At 41.0% G+C, this 23,489-nt stretch overlaps 1 protein-coding gene across 5 annotated transcripts in view; it reads left to right on the plus strand.

The window, feature by feature from the left end:
* The window catches only part of NAALAD2 (N-acetylated alpha-linked acidic dipeptidase 2), a 132,662-nt gene that overhangs the window by 45,401 nt on the left and 63,772 nt on the right, over positions 1–23,489 (plus strand). For all 5 annotated transcript variants that reach the window (XM_055129277.1, XM_055129280.1, XM_055129278.1 and 2 more), the window contains 5 exons: positions 3,555–3,646; positions 3,918–4,037; positions 4,134–4,216; positions 7,179–7,242; positions 14,472–14,539. In XM_055129277.1, the coding sequence (XP_054985252.1) occupies positions 3,555–3,646; positions 3,918–4,037; positions 4,134–4,216; positions 7,179–7,242; positions 14,472–14,539 (427 nt within the window). The remainder of the gene's footprint in view (positions 1–3,554; positions 3,647–3,917; positions 4,038–4,133; positions 4,217–7,178; positions 7,243–14,471; positions 14,540–23,489) is intronic.

The raw sequence follows: 23,489 nt of genomic DNA on the forward strand, positions 1-23,489 counted from the left end.
TTTCCTATCTGGATGCCCTTAATCTCTTTTTCTTGTCTAATAGCTATCGCAAGTACTTCCAGTACTATATTGAAGAGGAGTGGTGAGAGTGGGCATCTTTGTCATGTACCTGATCTTAGAGGAAAGGCCCTTAACTTTTCCCCATTAAGGATAATGCTTGCCATAGGCTTGTGGTAGATGGCTTCGACTATCTTGAGGAAAGTTCCTCCAAACCCCATTTTGGTGAGGGTTTTCATCATGAAAGGATGTTGAATCTTGTCAAATGCTTTCTCTGCATCTATTGATATGATCATATGGTTTTTATCTTTACTTTTGTTGATATTATGAATTATGTTGGTTGATTTCTGAATATTAAACCATCCTTGCATCCCCGGGATGAATCCCACTTGGTCGTGATGTATGATCTTTTTGATGAGTTGTTGGATCCTATTTGCTAATATTTTGTTGAGAATCTTCGCATCGGTGTTCATCAGGGATATTGGTCTGTAATTTTCTTTTTTAGTGGTGTCTTTGTTTGCTTTTGGTATTAGGGAGATGTATGCTTCATAGAAACTGTTTGGGAGAGTTCCTTTTTTTTCAATTTCCTGGAAAAGTTTGAGGAGAACTGGCTACAGGTCTTCTTGAAACGTTTGGAAGAATTCACCGGTGAAACCATCTGGGCCAGGGCTTTTGTTTTTGGGGAGATTTTTGATTACAGTTTCAATTTCCTTAATACTAATGGGTCTATTCAGGTATTCCAAGTCTTCTTTGTTCAGTCTTGGGAGATTGTAGGAGTCAAGGAATTCATCCATTTATTTTAGGTTCTCCTGTTTTGTGGCATACAGACTTTCAAAGTAGTCTCTAATGATCTTTTGTATCTCACTGGTTTCTGTCATGATGTCCCCCTTTTCATTTCTGATTCGATTTATTAGGGCTCTCTCTCTTTCTTTCTTTGTGAGTCTTGTTAGCGGTTTGTCAATCTTATTTATTTTCTCGAAGAACCAGCTCTTTGTTTCATTGATCTTTCGGATTGTTTTTTTTTGGTTTCGATGTCATTAATTTCTGCTCTAATTTTTATTATTTCTTTCCTTCGGTCTGGTTTGGGTTCCTTTTTCTGGTCCTTTTCTAAGGTCTTGAGTCGTGAAGTCAAGCTATCTTTGTGGGCCCTTTCTTCCTTCCTGAGGAATGCTTGGAGAGCTGTAAATTTTCCCCTTAACACGGCTTTAGCTGTGTCCCATAGGATTTGGTAGCTCATGTCTTCATTCTCATTTGTTTCTAAGTACCTTTTGATTTCTTCCTTGATTTCCTCCCTGACCCACTCATTGTTCAACAATGAATTGTTTAATTTCCAGGTGTTTGATTTGGTTCTCCGTGTCAGTGAGTGGTTGGCTTCTATCTTCAGCGCATCGTGGTCTGAAAAGATGGTTGATACAATTTCTATTTTTCCTATTCTATCGAGGTATGTTCTGGGGCCCAGTACATGGTCTATTTTAGAAAATGTTCCATGTGCACTGGAAAAGAATGTGTATTCTTTCTTTTTGGGGTGTAAAGCCCTGTATAGGTCTATTAGGCCTCTCTCTTCAATTTCTTCTTTCAGAGTCAGTGTTTCGTTGTTGAGTTTTGTTCTTGTCGATCTATCTAGAGGCGATAAGGCCGTATTGAATTCTCCGACTACTATTGTGCTGTTAGTGATGTCCTCTTTGAAGTCTGTTAGGAGTTGTTTTAAATATTTAGCCGGTTGTTCATTAGGAGCGTATACGTTTAAGAGTGTGATTTCTTCCTGTTGTACATATCCCTTGATAAATAGAAAATGACCTTCGCTGTCCCTTTTAATCTTTTTCAACCTGAAGTCTATGTTGTCAGATACCAGAATGGCCACTCCACCTTTTTTAAGGGAGTTGTTTGCTTGCAGGATTGTTTTCCATCCTTTGACTTTGAGTCTATGTTTACACTCTGTTTGTTCAGGTGTGTTTCTTGCAGGCAGCAGGATGTTGGGTTTAATTTCCGGATCCATTTTGCCACTCTGTGTCTCTTGATGGGTGAATTTAGGCCGTTGACATTGAGAGAGATTATTGTGATAGGGTTTTGTGTCATATTTCTGTGGCATTTGTTGTTTTTATGGGGCTCCTCCTTGTCTTACAGTAGCCCCTTTAGACCTTCTTTCAAGTTTGGTTTTGAGTCTATGAAGTTCCTGAGCTGTTGTTTATCTGAGAAATAGTGTATGGTTCCTTCGAGTTTGAGTGAGAGTTTAGCCGGATAAAGTATTCTTGGTGAGGAGGCATTCATTTCGTTGAGTTTTTTCACTATGTCCCACCATTGTCTTCGGGCTCGGAGGGTTTCCTCTGACAGATCTGCTGTAAATCTGAGGGGTGCTCCTTTGTATGTGATTTCCTTCTTTGACCTTGCTGCTTGCAGAATTGTGTCTCTATCCATAGCATCCGTCATTCTGACTATGATATGCCTTGGAGTCTTTTTATTTGGGTCTCTTTTTGCTGGTACTCTTTGGACTCCTTGGATCTTGATGCCTGCCTTCTCCAGCTCTGGGAATTTCTTAGCAATGATGTCTTTGACTGTGTGTTTTTCATTGGGGTTACTTCCCTGTGGTTCTGGTACTCCAATGATTCTTATGTTGTTCCTCTTGAAGTCATCCCCCAGGGCTCTGATTCGCTCGATAGCCATTTTGAGGTCTTTGGCCATGATTTGTTGTTGTCTATAAGCTTTCTGCAGCTCATCTTCCAGGTTGCTGATTCTGTCTTCGGCTGTAGTCATTCTACTGTTAGAATGTAGGGCATCTAGTGAGATTTTTAATTCATTTACCGATTCCTTTATTTGTGTGATTTCCGTTCGTAGGTTTGAGACTTCTGCTCTCATTTCTTCCTGCATTTTCTTGGTAGACCATTGCAGTGCTTCATTCTTCTCCTCCCTTAACTTATTGGATGTCAGTTCCATGGTTGCTTGGAGTAGGTCGACTCTCCTCCAGATTTCCTCTCTGAATTGTTTATCTGAGAGGTCGTAGATGTGAGTAGCCCCTGTTGATGTTTCTGGAATCTTTTCTTTTCCCTCTCTTCGTGGAGGGATTTTCGCTGCTTCTTCATATTGTTACGGTAGTATAGAGTTGGAACTTTGTAGTTATCTATTCCTGTTCCCTCTTACTGAGGAAAGGAGGGCTCTGATTGTGCTAAACTTTGCTTATTTACTGACAGCTTTTATAGTGTCAAACTAAGCTAATGGATATTTTGCATGAGTGGTTGAGATGGCTAACGTGATTTTCAAAGAAATAGACAATAACTATTGCGCTGAGGTAACAAAGAATAACTGCGGCTGTGTTACAGGAGGCCATGCCCACTTTGAGACCACGCCCACTAAGATACAGGCCACGCCCCCAGTGTCTTCCTGTTAGAGAGCCAGGCGGGAAGACCCCAGGCGGCGTGAACGGGGGATGGGAGGGCGTGGCCGAGGGTCGCTGACGGTACCTGGGTGGGTGGGCCGCAGTTTCACTTTTGAATATTTTTATAATAAATATGTAAGCAAACTGTTAAGACACTTATATATGAAGTAATTTATTTATTTTTAAGTTTTAGGAAGGTTAGAATGAATGTTCATAACACTAATAAAATAACAAGGATTTACAATGTTATTGGAATGATCAGAGGATCCGTGGAACCTGGTAAGTCAGTGAAAGGCTTTTTTTTTTTTTTTTGCTTTTTAGATCACACCCTGCGATGCTCAGCTGTTACTCCTGGCTCTGTACTCAGGAATTACTCCTGGCAGTGTTGGGGTGACCATATGGGGTGTCGGGAATCGAACCTGGGTTGGCTGCGTGCAGGGCAAATGTACCACTGTACTACCGCTCCAGCCCCTGGTATTAACCTTTGTATAGAAAAGAGGAATGTGATTTTAAGGCATGAATTTCACATCTTTGAACACATTCTTTGCAGATAGATACGTCATTCTGGGGGGACACCGAGATTCCTGGGTGTTTGGGGCCATTGACCCAACCAGTGGAACAGCTGCTCTGCATGAGATTGTCCAGAGCTTTGGAAAGCTGCTGAGAAGAGGTAGAAACAGCTTCTCTGGTGGAGGATCACAGAAGTGATGTGACTAGTTCCTTTATTGTGGGCTGTGTTATAATTGTGTATTCACAATGATTACAGGCTGGAGGCCTAGGAGGACCATCATTTTTGCCAGCTGGGATGCAGAGGAATTTGGACTTCTGGGTTCTACAGAATGGGCTGAGGTGAGTTCTGACAGAAGATGAACCTTCTCACCCAACAGAGAACAAATGGTCTGTGTGCTCTCAGGGATCATTGTCACTCCACCACCTAATGTAGTTTTAGTGTGGAGACAGACCTTGAAGAATTATTAAGAAATATTTTTTCCTTTCACATTAAGTTGGTCAAACAAAATAAGCTCAGAAAATAATCAAAACTGGAAATCAGTTTTTGACAAGTGACTAAACAGGTCAAGATACTCTTTTTTTGTCTTTTTTTTTTTTTTTATTGAATCACCGTGAGAACAGTTAGAAAGCTTTCAGATTTAAGTCTCAGTCATACAATGATCAAACACCCATCCATTCACCAGTGCACATGTTCCACCACCAAGAACACCAGTATACTCCCCATCCACCCCCCACCCTGCCTGTGTGGCAGATGATTTTCACTTTACTCTCTCTTAACTTTGATTACATTCAATTTTCGACAGAAAACCCACTATTATTATTTGGAAATTTTCCCCAACAATCAGACCTGCTGAAAAGGCATCATTAGATAATTTGTTTTCTATTGCTGATTATGAAGCGCATATGATGTTGCATGGCCGCAACAGTGGCCACACGATTTTGGAATTCTGGTATTTTAGTAATTAAGTCCAGAGGTATTTCTGCCAGCAGCCACTGTGTTTCAAGATTGGTTTGTGTGCCTCTGGGATCATGGCTGTTCAGGGGCAGAGGAGCCGTTCCTGAGTGCTTTTTTTGTGTATCAGGAAAGGTCCCACGGCTGCATAAGTGGCTGGACAGTTTGGAGAAATAATCCTGGTCCCCACATACTGGAGCCATGTTTGTAGAAGCTCATGGTCACTGGGATTCCATCTGGAGAAGGCGAGGAGACTGCACCTGCTCCATCTGGGGCACCCTGGTGTTAATGGCTCAGTTTGAGGTCCGGAGCATTCTCCAGTGTTGTAGTTCCCGCTGGCCAGGATTCTTTACTGCTGAGTGCAGCAAGGTGGCGCCGGGGGCAGGTTGAGGGCGTGACTTCCAGGGTCAGGGGCAGGCTGGAAGCCGGGATAGAACTGCCTGGTTCCATTGTCCCCATGCGGTTTGGAGAAATAATCATGGTCCCCACATACCGGGGCCATGTTTCTAGAAGCTCATGGTTGCTGGGATTCCATCTGGAGAAGGCGTTAATATACTCTTTTTTTTTTTTTTTGGTTTTTGGGTCACACCCGGCAATGCACAGGGGATACTCCTGGCTGGCTCTTCACTCAGGAATTACCCCTGGCGGAGCTCAGGGGACCATATGGGATGCTGGGATTAGAACCCGGGTCGGCTGCGTGCAAGGCAAACGCCCTACCCGCTGTGCTATCACTCCAGCCCCAAAGGTGTTAATATACTCTTACAGCTATTTTTCAAGTATGCAATTCAAGAAAACTCAAGGTGCTCTGTTAAGATAATTGTACTTTAATGCTGGTTTCACATGGACATATTCCACTTGCAGTTTTACTGTTCTTGAGATAGAGGTGCTGATAAGTACTCTTCATGAGTCAATGGAATTGTTTCAGTAAGTAACCCTTCTGCCTTTACAACCTCAGAGACTGAGTTTATGGTGACTGGTCTTCCTGCTCTGAGCCTGTGTCCCCAGTTACCCTTTCAGTTCCCTTTCCCTCTATCTGGTGACTGAGTTCTTGTGTACAGGTGAGCACCTACTTTCTTCCAGAGCAGCTGTGCCCGATCCTCTTTCTGCACTAGCCTCTTCTGTAATTCCAGATTCCACAGAATGGCTGAAACACATCACATATTGTTTACTATTGTTTACCACTGTGTCAAGCTTTTAGAATACTTTCCTCCTATTGTTTTCCCTTTTGCTTTAAATTTTTTTATTTACATTTATTTTTTTAATTGAATCGCAGTGATATACACATTTCCAAAGTTGTTCATGGTTGGGTTTCAGTCACATAATATCCCTTCACCAGTGTACTTTTCCCACCATCAATGGTTCCAGTTTCCCTCCTGCCTACCCTGTTCCTCCTCCTGCCACTATGGGAGGCACTTCTCTCTCTCTCTTCTTCTCTCTCTCTCTTTCTCTCTCTTTCTGTGAGTCTGTTGTGAGAAGGATCCCATAAGCAACTGGTCTGTGTGGGCAGGTGCAGTGCAGAGGCCAAGGGCCTCAGTGTCCATGAGCTGCCTAGCCTTCAGTGCTTCTCTCTGTGTTCTGAAAAGGCAGTGAGAGATAGGGAAGGGTCATCAGTGTGTGCTCCTCCCTGTGCTAGTCCTCCTGCACTTCCTTTCATCTGTATGTGGAGAGAGAACCTCATCTGTTCTGATTCTCATTTAAAAACTATATTGACTTGGCTTTCCAATCTCGGTTGGTCTTAAACTTCAATCTTTTTATTGTTTATTTTTATTTGTTTTTTGCTTTTTGGGTCACACCCGGCGATGCTCAGGGGTTATTCCTGGTTCTGCACTCAGGAATTACTCCTGGCAGTACTTGGGGAACCATATGGGATGCTGGGGATCGGACCCAGGTCAGTTGCATGCAAGGCAAATGCCCTACCTGTTGTGCTATCACTCTGGCCCCTTCAATCTTTTTAAAGATGGATAGGGATGCTTTTTGAGGAATCACAGTTTTCCTAGTCTTCCAGCAGGTTTTCAGAATAACTCACATATTGAAGGTCTCAGGATTTGGGAACCTCACCAATTCATGTTTTTGCAGTGCGCTGAGGAACTACACTTGGAAACTATTTTTTCCAAAGAGAGACAGCATCATTATATAATTTTTTCTTGTTTTAAAGACCTTCATGCTATTTGTCAGCCAGTTTTGAGTAATTTCTCAGAAATTGTGGTCATAGACATAATTACTTGATTTATGAGGGTATTGCAGTCTATTTTTATTAATTAAATTAATTTTCACTAAATTGATTTTATTTTGCTTATATTCATAGTTATGGATACTGTGAATTAAGTAGCAACTTTGCTTTATCCATAGGAAAATGCAAAAATACTCCAGGAGAGAAGCATTGCTTATATTAACTCAGATTCATCTATAGAAGGTAACTTTTATCCCTCTATTTTACGCCTTACTTGAAGATTTTCAGAGCTTACTCCTGACTCTGCTTAGGAATAACTCCTGTTAGGCTCGGGGTACTGTATGAGAGTACAGTACTGGGCATTGAACCTGGGTTGACCACATGCAGTTTAAGCACCCTATCCGCTGTACTATTTCTCCAGCCCCAGAGAAGAATGTAATTTTTATTTCAGACTATTATGAACAATATATGATATTTTATTTTATTTATTTTTATTATTATTATTTTTTGGCTTTTTGGGTCACACCTGGCAATGATCAGGGCTGACTCCTGGCTCTGCACTCAGGAATCACTCCTGGCAGTGCTCGGGGGACCATATGGGATGCTGGGAATCGAACCTGGGTCGGCCGCATGCAAGGCAAACGCCCTACCCGCTGTACTATTGCTCTAGCCCCCAATATATGATATTTTAAAGTCTATGAATTCAAACTTATAAACTAAGACTATACTCTTTTGGTGATATACCTCAGCATACCCTCATTTTACCAACATACAACAGAGAAAATTATGATTCAAATAAATCAATATGGGCCAGAATGATTACTCAGATACACAGAGCACATGATCCTCTGAGCACAGAGCTGGGACCAGGCTCTGCTTGGTATGGTCAAGAAATCAAAAAGAAAAAAAGAAATTGATAGTATTCATAATTAAACAATGGTTCCTTATTTAGTATATTACCATCTGTCTATCTTAAATTACTACTTAGTATGAACTCTAGTACCATCCATATTCTTTCTGCAGGTATACTAAAAATTTTTCTTTTTTTTTTTTTTGTGGGTGGGTTTTGGACTATACCTTGTGGTACTCAGGACTGGCTCCTGGCTCTGTGCTCAGAATCAGTTCTGGTGGTTCTCGGAGGTCCATATGTGATATCAGGGATCAAAGCCAGGTTTGCTGTATTTAAGACAAGCACTCTACTTGCTACACTATTGCTCTGGCCCAGAGATACTGAAGTTTGTTCAATATCTAAATTGTATCACTTGTCATCCTGTGGCTCATTGATTTGCTCAAGTGGGTGCCAGTAACATCTTCATTTGTTCCTGTCCTGTGCTAGTGTAGCCCAGTGGCTTCTGCTTGTGCCAGGAACACGGAAGAGCCTCTAACCGTTCATTCAGGGTCTTGATGAAGAAGTCTGACCATCTCGTAGGTGGGCAGCCAGGCATTCTTTTGATGTCCCGTGGAATCCAGTCAGTAACAGCTGTAGTCCAGTGGTTGTCTCCAAATGGCCGTCTACACACAACATTCAAGTACGATGAAGAAGAAATTGAGAAGTTCTACATGGAGCTGGAGAAGTTCTATAAGGAAGACTGTTCCTTCTACAAGGTCATTGTCGGTGATTTTAATGCTAAGATAGGACTGAGAAGGTTGCCTTAAGAACTCCACATCGGGACCCATGGCCTAGAATGGAACGAACAGGGTGAGAGACTGAGTTCATCATGTTGACCAAAACCATCCATGGTAACTCACAGCTTCAGAAGGCCAAATCTAAATATTGGACATGGGTGGACAGTTCCACAATGAAATTGACCACATCATATTCAGCTGATGTTTCTGCCTGATCGATGTCAATGTTGTCCCAAAATTCCAAATGGGATCAGACCACCGTCTCCTTCGTGCAAAATTCTACTTCACAGAGCGGGAAGAAAGGGCTGCAAAGTTTAAGAACAGAATTCCCAGAACGACCACCAAATGGGAGCTCTTTGGTACTATTGCAGCAATATGTGAAGATACCATAGTTGACAGCATCGATGAGGAATACAATCGACTGGTTCAGCACCTCCATGATTGTGGGAGGAATGCCAAGATCAAGAAAGCCACAAAAAGGTGAATGTCTTCGGAAACTCTAAAGCTCATTTACCAACGTGGTTTGGCGCAAGCCTCAGGCAATCACAAGCTAACATCTGAGCTTGTGAAGCTTGGCTGAGAAGTGATAAAGGAAGACCTCAAAGAGAGAGGAGCAGCAGTGTTGGCTGATGCAGAAGCCAGGAAAAGTTTTTGCAATGCCAGCCTATCCTTAAGATGACATCCTGATGGATCTGTCACATCTTCCAGAAGGGCAATGAAAAAGGTTATCTACAACTTCTACTTGTATCTCTTTGATAGCCACATCCACCTGCCCACATACCAAGTTCCACAGGATGGATATGTCATTCTCAGCATTCTCCCTTCTGAAATCTGACAAGCCATTTTGTTGGTAAAGAAGCATACAGCACCTGGTCCAGACAAGGTTAGAACTGAGCACCTAAAGAATCTGCCACCAGTACTCATCAATACACTGGCTTGGCACTTCACACACTACTGTCTGAATACAAGGTTCCATCCCAGTGGAAAACCAGCAGGACCGTTCTGTTGTACAAGAAGGGAGACATCCACGACATCAGCAACTATCGCCTGATCTGCCTGTTGTCTGTTGTATACAAGTTATTCACGTGAATCATCCTGAATAGGACTGGCAGAACACTAGATAAAGGACCTAACCATGCGAGCAAGCTTGGTTCTGAAAAGGATTCAGCACGATCGACCACATCCACATGGTGACCAAGGTCATTGAGGTTTTGTGAGAGTTCAAGATGCTGTTCTAACATTCATTGATTTAAAGGCCTTTGATTTTGTTGAGACTGAAGCGGTAATTGAAACTCTAGCCAAACGGGGCGTTCAAACTCAGTACATCAGGATTCTTTCTGAGCTGTATTACAGATTTACCACCAGATCTAACCATTCTAAAAAGAAGTGATTATTGATGTAAAGAGAGGGGTTTGGCAGGGCGATACCATTTCACTGAAACTCTTCAGTGCCACTGTTGAGAACGTCATGCAAAGACTGGAATGGGAAGGAGTGGGAGTTAAGATAGATATTTGGCAACTATACCACCTCTGCTTCGCTGATGACATCATTCTAATGCTACCAAATATTAGCCAAGTGGCACGAATGTTGGCCGACTTCAACTGTGAGCGTGGAAATGTCAGACTGCAGCTGAATCTCATGAAGACAATGTTCATGAGAAATGGATTAGTTCCTGACGTTCCATTTACTCGCAATGGAATGAACATCTCCAAATGCAGCGGTTATGTGTAACTAGGTTGAGAACTCAACATAATGAATGACCTGGCACCTGAGCTGCACAGGAGGAAAAGAGTGGCGTGGAATGCATCAAAAAAGTTATTAAGAAGATAAAGAACCACCAGCTCCAGGCATATCTTTTTGACCCCATGGTTCTTCCTGTACTAATATATACCTCAGAGACCTGGGCCCTATGAAAACGGGATAAGAACGCTATTGGGGTATGCCAAAGAGGAATCAAAAGAGCTATGCTTGAAATATCACGTTTCACCCAAGTGAGAGAAGGAATCTGGAATTCTGACCTCTGTTGATGATCTAAATTGTAGTATCTAAAATATCTAAAACATTTCAGAAGAAAAGTGTTAAGAGTATTTCCGACAGATATTCCTCCTGTATGTTTCGGAACAAACATGAAGGAAGATGGCAGCCACTTTAGAGTCTGACCTGTGGCTGCTGTGTCTCCGAGCTTTTTATTGATAATAATAGTGCCTAGGTCAGCATGGACTTGTTGGCTGCCAATGTGTTCAAATCTAGCATTGACTGTTGTGGGGAATCAATCTGGTCCCTTTGCCACTTTATTTGCCAAAGTTCCGACAGGCTCTGACTGAGGGTTCTGTAGCACCCACACAACCCTGTCCTGCACAGCCTAAGAACAGCTCTGAGCCCCTCAGTTCCCTGCAATCAGTGCTTTTATGGGAAGTCCAGAAGCCCATTGTGCCTTGTTTAGACATTTAAAAAAATTTTTTCCATGTAGGCATGTGGGCTGGAGCGATAGCACAGTGGTAGGGCGTTCGCCTTTCACATGGCCGACCCACGTTCGATTCCTCTGCCCCTCTCGGAGAGCCCGGTAAGTTGCCAAGAGTATCACGCCCGCACGGCAGAGCCTGGCAAGCTACCTGTGGCATATTGGATATGCCAAAAACAGTAACAAATAAGTCTCACAGTGAGAGACGTTACTGGTGCCCGCTTCAACAAATCGATGAGCAACGGGATGACAGTGACAGTGATGTAGGCAGAACTCTCCATGACATTGAAGCTAAAAGCATCTTTAAGGATGAAACAGCACTGACCATGCAAGTGGAAGCAAACATAAACAAATGGGACTACATCAAACTAAGAAGCTTCTGCACTTCAAAAGAAACAGTGACCAAAATACAGAAAGAGCCCACAGAATTGGAAATAATATTTACCCAATATCCATCTGATAAGGGATTAATATCCAGGATATACAAGGCACTAGTAGAATTGTATAAGAAAAAAACCTCCAACCCCATCAAAAAATGGGGAGAAGAAATGAACAGAAATTTTCTCAAAAAAGAAATACAAATGGCCAAAAGGCATGTGAAAAAATGCTTCACATCGCTAGTCATCAGAGAGATGCAAATCAAAACATCAATGAGATATCATCTCACACCACAGAGAGTGGCACAAATTCAAAAGAACAAAAGCAACCAGTGTTGGCATGGATGTAGGGAGAAAGGGACACTTTCACTGTTGGTGGGAATGTCGACTGGTCCAGCCTTTCTGGAAAACAATATAGACATTTGTTCAAAAACTAGAAATTGAGTTTCCATATGACCCCGCAATACCACTTCTGGGAATATATCCCGAGGATGCGTAAAGGCACAGTAGAAGTGACATCTGTACATATATATTCATTGCAGCATTGTTCACAATAGCCAAAATCTGGAATATAAAGTCATGAAATTTGCTTATAAATGGATAAACATGGAGAGTATCATGCTAAGTGAAATGAGTCAGAAAGAGAGGGACAGACATAGAAGGACTGCACTAATTTGTGGCATATAGAATAACATCACAGGAGGCTGACACCCAAGGACAGTAGATATAAGGGCCAGGAGGATTGCTCCATAGCTGGAAGACTGCTTCATGAGTGGAGGGGAGAAGGCAGATGGAATAGAGAAGGGATCACTAAGAAAATGATGGCTGGAGGAGTCAGTCGGGATGGGAGATGCGTGCTGAAAGTAGATAATGGACCAAACATGATGTCTATTGCAAGCCATAATGCCCAGTGTCTATTGCTAGCCATAATGCCCAAAAGTAGAGAGAGATATGTGGAATATTGTCTGCCATGGAGGCAGGAGGAGGGTTGGAAAAGGGGGTATACCCGGGATATTGGTGGTGTGTAGGATGACATTACTTTGTCCTTTCCCTCCTTGCCACAAGTAGCTTGTCCCGGTTTTCCCCGGAGTTTAGGCTTACCCCAGTCACATCCATCAAGGTGTTCCCGAATCTCTCCCATCCCTTTGTTTAGCTATAATCACTTCTCCATGCTCTCTTCCCCAAAAGAGTTAATCCACGGCTTTTCCTTAATCTGACTCTGCTAATTTGCAAGGTCAGACCTTCCTAGGATACTGAATTTATATTATATAAGTTAATATTGCCTTTCTCCTCTTCTTGTGCCTTTTGAATAATTTACTTTAAAGCTATGTCTGTTTTATATAGACACAAGAAGACAATATTATGTTTTTATAACTTGGGAATTAATTGGCCTCGAATATTATTCCCTCCCGGGCATCTGCTTTCTCCACTTAAGCCTCAGTTGCCCTCAGTTCCTAGCACCCCAAAGTAGGGTCCCCGACGTGGGACGGGAAGGATCCAGGGCAAGCGGTGAGTTATGTGCTACCCTGGCATTGAGATGGGCCTGGCCAAAGTGCCTAATTCTTAACTATAAGTTAAGAGCTTGATCATAGACAAATGCTGTCATGATCCAATAGTAATTATGAGACTGGGACCCTGCTAGGGATAGGAAAGACTGATCTGGCCTGAGCACTGTAGTCTGAGATTGACTACAGGATTGCCCCAGGAGAGCAATTCTATAAGCTTTAATGCATCTCTTATTGTGTCCATACAAAATAATTAATATTATGAATTCTTATATGTTTCCTGGCTGAGGAGAAGAGAAACACATTCATGGGACTCTGCCCTTGGGTGGATCCTCCTGCTGAAAGAGAATTAAGTCCTAGGAGAAGCATCCCCTAAGGAAAAAGAACCTTGCCCTATTGATGGGGACCACACCTATGTGTACGCCCCAACCCCCTCATGCTGTGGAGATTTAACTACGCTGTAAGAGTGGGTTTGGGGGCCAGATCCACGGGGGCCAGATCCAGAGATCCTGAGAGAGACCGAAAGCCGGGAGAGAAGCAGGGAGAGAGAATGAAATAAACTGATCAAGCAACCAGTTTGGCCTTCTTCCTTCCGTCGCCTGCCCTCAACCGACAGCACACACAGCAGTTCTGGGGCACCGAACGCGGGTGGTGAGACAGAGCTGCCCGGAGAGCCCGCGAGTGCATGCGCCCTTCGGCGAGCCTTAGTTTTTTACAGTGGTGGGGAATGTGCACTGGTGGAGGGGTGGGTGTTTGATCATTGTGAGATTGTAACCCAAATATGAAAGCTTGTAACTATCTCATGGTGATTCAATAAAATAAAATAAAATAAAATAAAACACACCTTTTTTCCTTTCCCTCTTTTTCTCCAGCTTTTGGGCCACACCCTGCAGTGCTTATGGGTTAGTCCTGGCTCTAGGCTCAGGAATTACTCCTGGCAGTGCTTGGGGGACCTTATGGGATGCCAGTAATCGAACCTGGGTCGGTTGCATGCAAGGCAAGCATCCACTCCATTATCTCTCCAGCCCCTGTTTATACATTTTCTAAAAGTTAGAATCAATGGGGCTGGAGCAATAGCACAGCGGGTAGGGCGTTTGTCTTGCACGCGGCCAACCCGGGTCCAATTCCCAGCATCCCATATGGTCCCCCGAGCACCGCCAGGAGTAATTCCTGAGTGCAAGAGCCAGGAGTTACCCCTGTGCATCGCCGGGTGTGACCCAAAAAGCAAAAAAAAAAAAAAGTTAGAATCAAGCACAAATTAGAATGTTTTTTGTTTGTTTGTTTGTTTTGGGTCACACCTGGTGGTGCTCAGGGCTTACTCATCACTCTGTGCTCAGAGATCACTTCTGGCAGTGCTTGAGGTGATGTGGTGCTTGTGGTGCCCAGATATAGTGGGTCAGACTTGTGCAAGGCAAGTGCCCTACCAGCTATACTGTTTATCTGGTCCCTGTAATGTTGTTTTAAAGTATAGAACAATGCTATGTGCTTGATTTTTTTTTTCAGGTAACTATACTCTCAGAGTTGACTGCACACCCCTTCTCTATCAATTGATTTATCAGCTGACGAAAGAGGTACATCATAAACCTGTCTTTACATTTTCTGCTGGATTGGTAAAGGAATAGTGTTTGTTTGCTTAATGGCATTCATTTTTGAAATGGTGACATCTGTGTCTTATTTGTATAAGTTAGAACAAAGTTGGTAATATACTGTGTAATGAATATGAAGACAGTAATGTTAGTTTCTCTGCTTCAATATATATTATTATTTTAGTTGTTGTTTTTGTTTTTTGGGCCACATCTGGCAATGTTCAGGGCTTACTCCCAGCTCTGTGCTCAGGAATCACTACTGGAAGTGATTGGGGGATCATATACGATGCTGGGCATTGAACCTTGTTGGCTGCATGCAAAGCAAATACCCTACCCACTGTACTATTGCTCTGGCCCTTTTAATAGATCTTGCTAATAAATGTGTAGGTTTTTTTTAATTTAGTGAATCACCGTTAGTACAATTACAGACTTATAAACTTTTGTGTTTATGTTTCACTCATATATTGAATATCCATCCCTCCACCAGTGCCTGTTCACCACCAATTTCCCAATATCCCTCCTGCCAACTCGACCTCATTTCCCCCTAACCCCCCGCCTCTGTGGCAGGCGCATCATTCCCTTTTACTCTCTCTCTCCTTTTGGGTGTTGTTACTTGCAATACAGATATTAAGTGGCCATCATGATTGGTCTATAGTCTACTTTCAGCACCTATTTCCCATCCCGAGCGGGCTCTCCTTCTCTATCTGAGCTGCCTTTTACCCCGGTGTGTGAATCCGGCTTCCAAGCCATGGAGAAATTCTCCTGGTCCTTATCTCTACTTTCCTAGGGTGTTAGTTTTCCATTATATTACTTTATTGTTGCAACAATGTTGCAGTTTTACTTGACAGTCTGAGGCATTTCACTAGCAGAAGAAATATACTTTTTTTATATTTCTTGTGAATGTCTCCGGAGGTTTTTTGTTATGGCCTGCCGGAGAGCAGCCTGTTCAACCTCCTTTTATTTAGTAGGTTAATGTACTAACCAATGATATTCAGCCACATAGGCCGAATATGCAAATTAACTTAGCCAACGGAAACAGTAACAAAGTCAGCTAAAGTAACAGTAACAATAACAGAAACCATAGTTTATATCCAGGCCTGGCTAGGCCTGAGATTATGGGATGTTGTATACCAACATTTCCCCCTTTTTTGTTTAAAATGACTAGTAATAAACAATACAAACATTTTCACAAATCTTTCCAGTAATACCTCAAGAAAATCTTAAGAAAATCTAACCTTATTTTACAGAAATTGCTTTTCATTTTACAATACAGAATTTACATATACAGAGTTTACACACATTAAGCAATATTTCAGTTCCAGTCCTGGTTCAGAGACATTTGTCAACGAAGATCAATTAGTCTCTAAACAAAAACAACACTTTCATGCCATTTCTGGATGAACTTCACAGTCCAGGTTTTTCCACAATCAGTAACTGCTGAAGCACTCCTGTTATCAGATTCTTCTCTCATGGACAAAGAAGAATCACCGGCATCCATAAGTAAAATTAGAAACTTCCTCCTTCTCAAACTTCATAGATGTCCCGATAAAATATGCTTGGAATATCATCCAGTCTTACATAATAAACCTGTTATCTCTTAAAATAAACCAATATCTTTTGAACCTATTTTATATACAATTATTTCAATTATCTTTTAACAGCTCATTTAATAGTTCTTATACTTTATATATTTTAAATCATGAACCTTTGGGGCTGGAGTGATAGCATAGCGGGTAGGGCATTTGCCTTGCACGCGGCCGACCCGGGTTCAAATCCCAGCATCCCATATGGTCCCCTGAGCACCGCCAGGAGTAATTCCTGAGTGCAGAGCCAGGAGTAACCCCTGTGCATCGCCGGGTGTGACCCAAAAAGAAAAAAAATCGCGAACCTTTTATATCAATCTTTAACAGTTTTCACTTTGGTTTCATGCTCTAATTTTACAACTCTTAATAAGCTCCAAAAAACACTCACATTTAAAAAAAATTTTTGGAGTAGGATTGCCACTTCTGATTTCAATCTGACTTCAATATTTAAGCACTTAACACAGACAGACATACAGAAAGACAACAAAATCACATGCATGTGCATTCATACATACCTGATCCTGATTCTGACCCTCTAGTTTTGTTCCATCCTCAAAGGTCATAACCAAAGTAGGCTTATCATCAGTAATCTTTTTTGCCCAAAATATTTCTGTATTAGTGCTTCCAAAATCACCCTTTCCTTTCATTCCTGTATTTTTTCTTAGTATACACGGAAGCAAAAGCAGTTGAGCAATACTGCTTTTAATACCCTTTTAATATTCTAATATCCGCTTGGACCGTGACTATAATTGAGATTTCATTCACAAAATCACTGTCAATGAGTCCCACTTTTACATTAACACCTCGAACAGTCATACTACTTCTCCCTAAGATCAATCCTGCTGTTCCTTTTGGAGGGGGGGGCCATAAACATTAGTTGGAATTTTATAAATTTTATGAGGAGTCAGAAACAAATCCTGTAAAACTGAAATATCAGCTGCTACACTTCCCTCTGTTGCTCTTACAAAGTCAGTGTAGGACAGTTTATTGCTAATGCCTTTTGGTTTATTGATTGTTATCATGGTAGGGGATGAAGAACTCTTTGTCTTAATTTTAGATTTTATTGAAGATTTCCCGTATTGTTGAAGGGGTCCCGGGTCGAGCCCTGACTCCCGTTTCCTGATGGCTCGTTATCTTTTCTAATTTTTTCTCTTTTGCAATGGCATTCACTGGGCCAATGCTTCCCCTTCCTATATTTTCTACAGACACCTGGTTCTTTTCTCATTCTAGAGCTAATATTTGTATAATTTCGTCTGAGATGTCCCAAAGCTCCAAAGCTGTAACATTTTATCTGGTTTACACTTTTAAAAGCAGCAGCTTCTATTTGTGCCTGATGGGTTGGTGTTCCCACTTCCCTATATACTTTAATAAAATCATCCAGAGAGTTTTTTCCCATTAGCTTAGCAGTTTGAATTGCCTTTTGGCAGTCTGCTGTAGCATTTTCAACCGCTAAAGTTGGCATAAACATTTCACGAAGGCCTTCATCAGGTATAGCCTTTTCAAGAGAGTCTTGGAATCTGGCAATAAAATCTGTGTAAAGTTCATTTGCTTCCTGAAAGATTTTTGTGAATGACATAGTACATTTTGCAGAGGTCTCAAGATAACGCCATGCCTTTAGACAGGTCTTATTGACAGCTTCTAAAATGTATGCCTCTAAACGGACTTGTTCTCCCACTAAAGCCCACTTGCCAGTGCCTAAAATCTGGTTCACAGTGTTATCAACTTGTTTTGGTGTTTTAATTCTAGCAAATTTCTCAGCCTCTTCTCTCCACCAGGATTTAAATTGTACATATTGAGAATTTTCTAACACTGCCTTTGCAAGAGTTTGCCAATCAAACGGAATTACAGTATTAGCTTCTGCAAAATTTTCTAGAAGGGCTAGCACATAGTTAGAAGTACCACCATAGGTGGTCACAACTTGCTTACGTGAGGAAAGAAACTTAAAAGGAACAGGCTCATATTCCCCTGCCTGTCTTTTTCTTTGTATACCAGGATTACAAACAATTGGAAAAGTCATAAACTGAGCAGGCTGTTGACTCAACTTTGCTTTATATAAAGGAGCTTCATATTTTTGCATCAGAGAATGCAACTCAGGAGTAAGCTTAAAATGGCAACACAGAGATTCCTCTTCCCTATTCTTATATAATTGAGGGGAAGGAACTGCCAAAGGGTCCGGATCAGTGGTACCCTGTACAGCAGGCATTATCCTTCTTTCAGAAGGGTGGTGCATCTCAAGGTACTTCATTTGTCTAATTAATTTATCTAATTTTTCATTAACTTTTCTCAACTCTTGGGAGTTTACATCCTCTTTTAAAACCGAATTTTCTGTGTCTGACTTGACGCTGTCAGACTCAGACCAGGCAGGTGAATCATCAGTTTGATATGATTCACCAAATAAGACAGATGCTGTTGGTTTAGCACAACATTTTGGTAATATCAAAGATTCTTCCCCACTTTTCTCCTCTAACACAGGAGTTTCCCTGTAAGTTGCCTTAGAATTTGATGAATTAGTGGAGTCGTATGAGAAGACGAAAGAGTTGATGAATTAGTGGAGAGAGCCATATGAGAAGATGAGAGAGAAGGCTCCTCATACTCAAAGTCAAACTGTGAAAAATTCAGGGCAGCAGTAATACAATTATACGCCCTCCATTCCTTTGCTGGGATCAAATCTCCATTTTTCTGTGCATAACACAGTTCTCTCCCTATTTTTACCCATAAATCTAGATTGAATTTTTCTATATTTTTTGGCTTAAAGCAATGACAATACTTTTGTATCCTCTCAAGGAGGCATCTTATTATCTGTTCCTTTAAAGGCAGACCAGCTGCTTCTGTTAGAGAGTTCAAAGTGTCAACATAGGCATCCTGCTGAAAAGTTACAGAATTGCCCATTGCCCCTTTTAATTTTTCTTCCTTTATTTATTCTTTATTTCTTTTCTCCCTTTCTTCTTTTCCCTTTCTTTCTTCCTGCCTATCTTTCTTTCTCCCTTTCTCTTTTTCTTCTTCCTTCCTTATCTCCTTATCTATATTTCTTTTCTCCCTTTCTTTCTTTTTTCTTCTTCCTTCCTTATCTATATTTCTTCTTTCTCGCTTTCTCTTTTTCTTCTTCCTTCCTTATCTATATTTCTTCTTTCTCCCTTTCTTTCTCTTTTTCTTCTTCCTTCCTATTTCTTTACTTCTTCCTTTCTTTCTATTTATATTTCTTCTTTCTCCATTTCTTTCTCTTTTTCTTCTTCCTTCCTTATCTATATTTCTTCTTTCTCCCTTTCTCTTTTTCTTCTTCCTTCCTTTCCATTTCTTTACTTCCTCCCTTTCTTTCTATCTATATTTCTTCTTTCTCCCTTTCTTTCTCTTTATCTTCTTCCTTCCTTTCCATTTCTTTATTTCATTCCTTTCTTTCTATCTATATTTCTTCTTTCTCCCTTTCTTTCTCTTTTTCTTTTTCCTTCCTATCTCTTTACTTCCTTTCATTTCTTTCTATCTATATTTCTTTCTTTCTATCTACAGTTCTTCTTTCTTTCTTTCTTCCTTCCTTCCTTCCTTTCTTTCTTTCTTTCTTTCTTTCTTTCTTTCTTTCTTTCTTTCTTTCTTTCTTTCTTTCTTTCTTTCTTTCTTTCTTTCTTTCTCCTTTTCTTCTTTCTTTTTCTCTATATTTCTTCTTTGTCCCTTTCTCCTTTTCTTCTTCCCTCTTTTTCTTCTTTCTATCTATATTTCTTTATTCCCTTTCTCTTTTTCTTCTTCCTCCTTTCTATCTATATTTCTTTATTCCCTTTCTCTTTTTCTTCTTTCCTCCCCTTCTTTCTATCTCTATTTCTTTATCCCCTTTCTTTTCTCTTTTTCTTCTTTCCTTCCTTTCTCTCTATCTGTATTTCTTCTTTGTCCCTTTCTCCTTTTCTTCTTCCCTCTTTTTCTTCTTTCTTTCTTAATTCCCTATCTTTGTCTCTCCCCTTTCTCTATTTCTTCTGTTCGGAGCCTTTATCTTCGAGCCCCACGTTGGGCGCCATATGTTGCAACAATGTTGCAGTTTTACTTGACAGTCTGAGGCATTTCACTAGCAGAAGAAATATACTTTTTTTGGGAGGATCATATGACTGTCTCCGGAGGTTTTTCGTTATGGCCTGCCGGAGAGAAGCCTGTTCAACCTCCTTTTATTTAGTAGGTTAATGTACTAATCAATGATATTCAGCCACATAGGCCGAATATGCAAATTAACATAGCCAACGGAAACAGTAACAAAGTCAGCTAAAGTAACAGTAACAATAACAGAAACCATAGTTTACATCCAGGCCTGGCTAGGCCTGAGATTATGGGATATTGTATACCAACACTTTATATACCACAAATGAGTGCAGTCCTTCTATGTCTGTCCCTCTCTTTCTGACTCATTTCACTAAGCATGATACTCTCCATGTTGATCCACCTATAAGCAAATTTCATGATTTCATCTTTAATAACAGCTGCATAGTATTCCATTGTGTAGATGTACAAAAGTTTCTTTAACCAGTCAACTGTCCTCAGGCACTCAGGTTTTTTCCCCAGATTCTGGCTATTGTAAACAGTGCTGTGATGAACATACAAGTGCAGATGTCATTTCTACTATACTTTTTTGCATCTCCAGGATATATTCCCAGAAGTGGTATTGCTGGGTCAGATGGGAGTCAATCTCTAATTTTTTGAGAAGCATCCATACTATTTCCCAAAAGGGATGAGCCAGTTGGCATTCCCAACAGTAGTGCAGGAGAGTCCCATTCTCCCCACATTGACGCCAACACCGGTTGCTTTTGTTCTTATGGATGTATGCCAGTCTCTGTAGTGTGAGCTGATATCTCATTGTTGTTTTGGGCTGCATCTCCCTGATGATTAGTTATGAAGAACATTTTTTCATGGGCCTTTTGGCAATTAGGATTTTTTCTTTGAGAAAGTTTCTGTTCATTTCATCGCCCCATTTTCTTTTGGGGTGGGATGTTTTCTTCCTGTAGAGTTCCACCAGTGTTTTATATATCCTTGATATCAACCCCTTATCAGATGGGTATCACTGTATCACTGTCATCCTGTTGTTCATTGATTTACTCGAGTGGGCACCAGTAATGTCTCCGTTAGTCCCAGCCCTGAGATTTTAGCAGATTCTCCTTACTCATTTTTCCCAAAAATTGGAGGCTCTTTTCAGGGTCAGGGGAATGAGACCTGTTATTGTTACTGTATTTGGCGTATCAAATATGCCACAGAGAGCTTGCCAGTCTTTTCTGTGCATCAGATGGGTATTGGGCGAATATCCTTTCCCATTCTGTAGACTGTCTTTGTATTCCGGTCACTGTTTCTTTTGAGGTACAGAAGCTTTTTAGTTTAAATAGTCCCATTTGTTTATCTCTGTTTTTACTTGCTTGGTCAGTGGCATGTCATCTTTGAAGATACCCTTAGCTTCAATGTCGTGGAGGGTTTTGCCGACTTTGTCTTCATTGTACCTTATGGATTCTGGTCTGATGTTGAGGTCTTTAATCCATTTTGATCTGACTTTTGTGCATGGTGTTAAGGAGAGGTCTGAGTCCATTATTTTTTTGCATGTAGCTGTCCAGTTTTGCCAGCACGATTTGTGAGAGGCTTTGCTTGCTTCACTTCACATTTCTTGCTCCTTTATCAAAGATTAGATGATCATATATTTGAGAGTGTGTGTAAGATTATTCCATCCTGTTCCATTGGTCTGCGGCTCTGCCTTTGTTCCAGTACCATGCTGTTTTAATTATTACCACTTTGTAGTAGAGTTTGAGGTTGGGGAAGGAGATGCCTCCTATCTTCCTTTTCCCAAGAATTGCTTTAGCTATTTGTGGGGGTTTATTGTTCCATATGAATTTCAGGAGTGTTTGATCCATTTCTTTGAAGAATGTCATGGGTATTCTTATAGAAATCACATTGAATTTGTATAATTCTCTGCGAACTATTGCTATTTTGACAATGTTAATCCTCCTAATCCAAGAGCAAGCCACTTTCACAAATGGTGCTGGCAAAACTGGATAGCTACATGCAAAAAAATAATGGACTCAGACATCTCCTTAACACCATGCACAAAAGTCAAGTGTTTTTGCGTATTGATTTTGTAGCCTGCAACTTTACTGTATAAGTCTGTTGTTTCTAAGAGTTTCTTAGTAGAGGCTTTGGGCTCCTCTAGATATAGTATCATATCATCTGCAAATAGTGAGAGTTTGATTTCTTCCTTTCCTATCTGGATGCCCTTGATCTCTTTTTCTTGTCTAACAGCTATCGCAAGTACTTCCAGTACTATATTGAAGAGAAGTGGTGAGAGTGGGCATCCTTGTCTTGTGCCTGATCTTAGAGGAAAGGCCCTTAGTTTTTCTCCATTGTGAATAATGCTTGCCGTAGGCTTGTGGTAGATGGCTTCGACTATCTTGAGGAAAGTTCCTCCAAAACCCATTTTGGTGAGAGTTTTCATCATAAACGGATGTTGAATCTTGTCGAATGCTTTCTCTGCATCTATTGATATGATCATATGGTTTTTATCTTTACTTTTGTTGATATGATGGATTATGTTGATTGATTTCCGGATGTTAAACCATCCTTGCATCCCCGGGATGAATCCCACTTGGTCATGGTGTATGATCTTCTTGATGAGTTGTTGGATCCTATTTGTTAGTATTTTGTTGAGGATCTTCGCATCGGTGTTCATCAGGGATATTGGTCTATAATTTTCTTTCTTAGTGGTGTCTTTGTTTGCTTTTGGTATTAGGGCGATGTGTGCTTCATAGAAACTATTTGGGAGAGTTCCTGTTTTTTCAATTTCCTGGAAAAGCTTGAGGAAAATTGGCAACAGGTCTTCTTGGAATGTTTGAAAGAGTTCACCAGTGAATCCATCTGGGCCTGGGCTTTTGCTTTTGGGGAGATTTTTTATTACAGTTTCAATTTCCTTAATATTAATGGGTCTATTCAAGTATTCCAAGTCTTCTTTGTTCAGACTTGGGAGATTGTAGGAGTCATGGCTTTCCTATATACAAACAATGAGGCAGAGGAAAGGGACACGAAAAAAGCAATCCCATTCACAATCGTGCCCCAGAAAATCAAGTACCTCGGAATCAGCTTAACCAAGGATGTAAAAGACCTCTACAAAGAAAACTATAAAACGCTACTCCATGAAATAAAAGAAGACATGAGAAAATGGAAACATATACCTTGCTCATGGATAGGGAGAATCAATATTGTCAAAATGACAATACTCCCCAAAGCATTATACAGATTCAACGCGATCCCTATAAGTATACCCATGACATTCTTCAAAGAAATGGATCAAGCAATCCTAAAATTCATATGGAACAACAAATGCCCACGGATAGCTAAAACCATTCTTG

Source organism: Sorex araneus, chromosome 2 (assembly GCF_027595985.1).
Source record: "Sorex araneus isolate mSorAra2 chromosome 2, mSorAra2.pri, whole genome shotgun sequence".
NCBI classification, from domain to species: domain Eukaryota; kingdom Metazoa; phylum Chordata; class Mammalia; order Eulipotyphla; family Soricidae; genus Sorex; species Sorex araneus.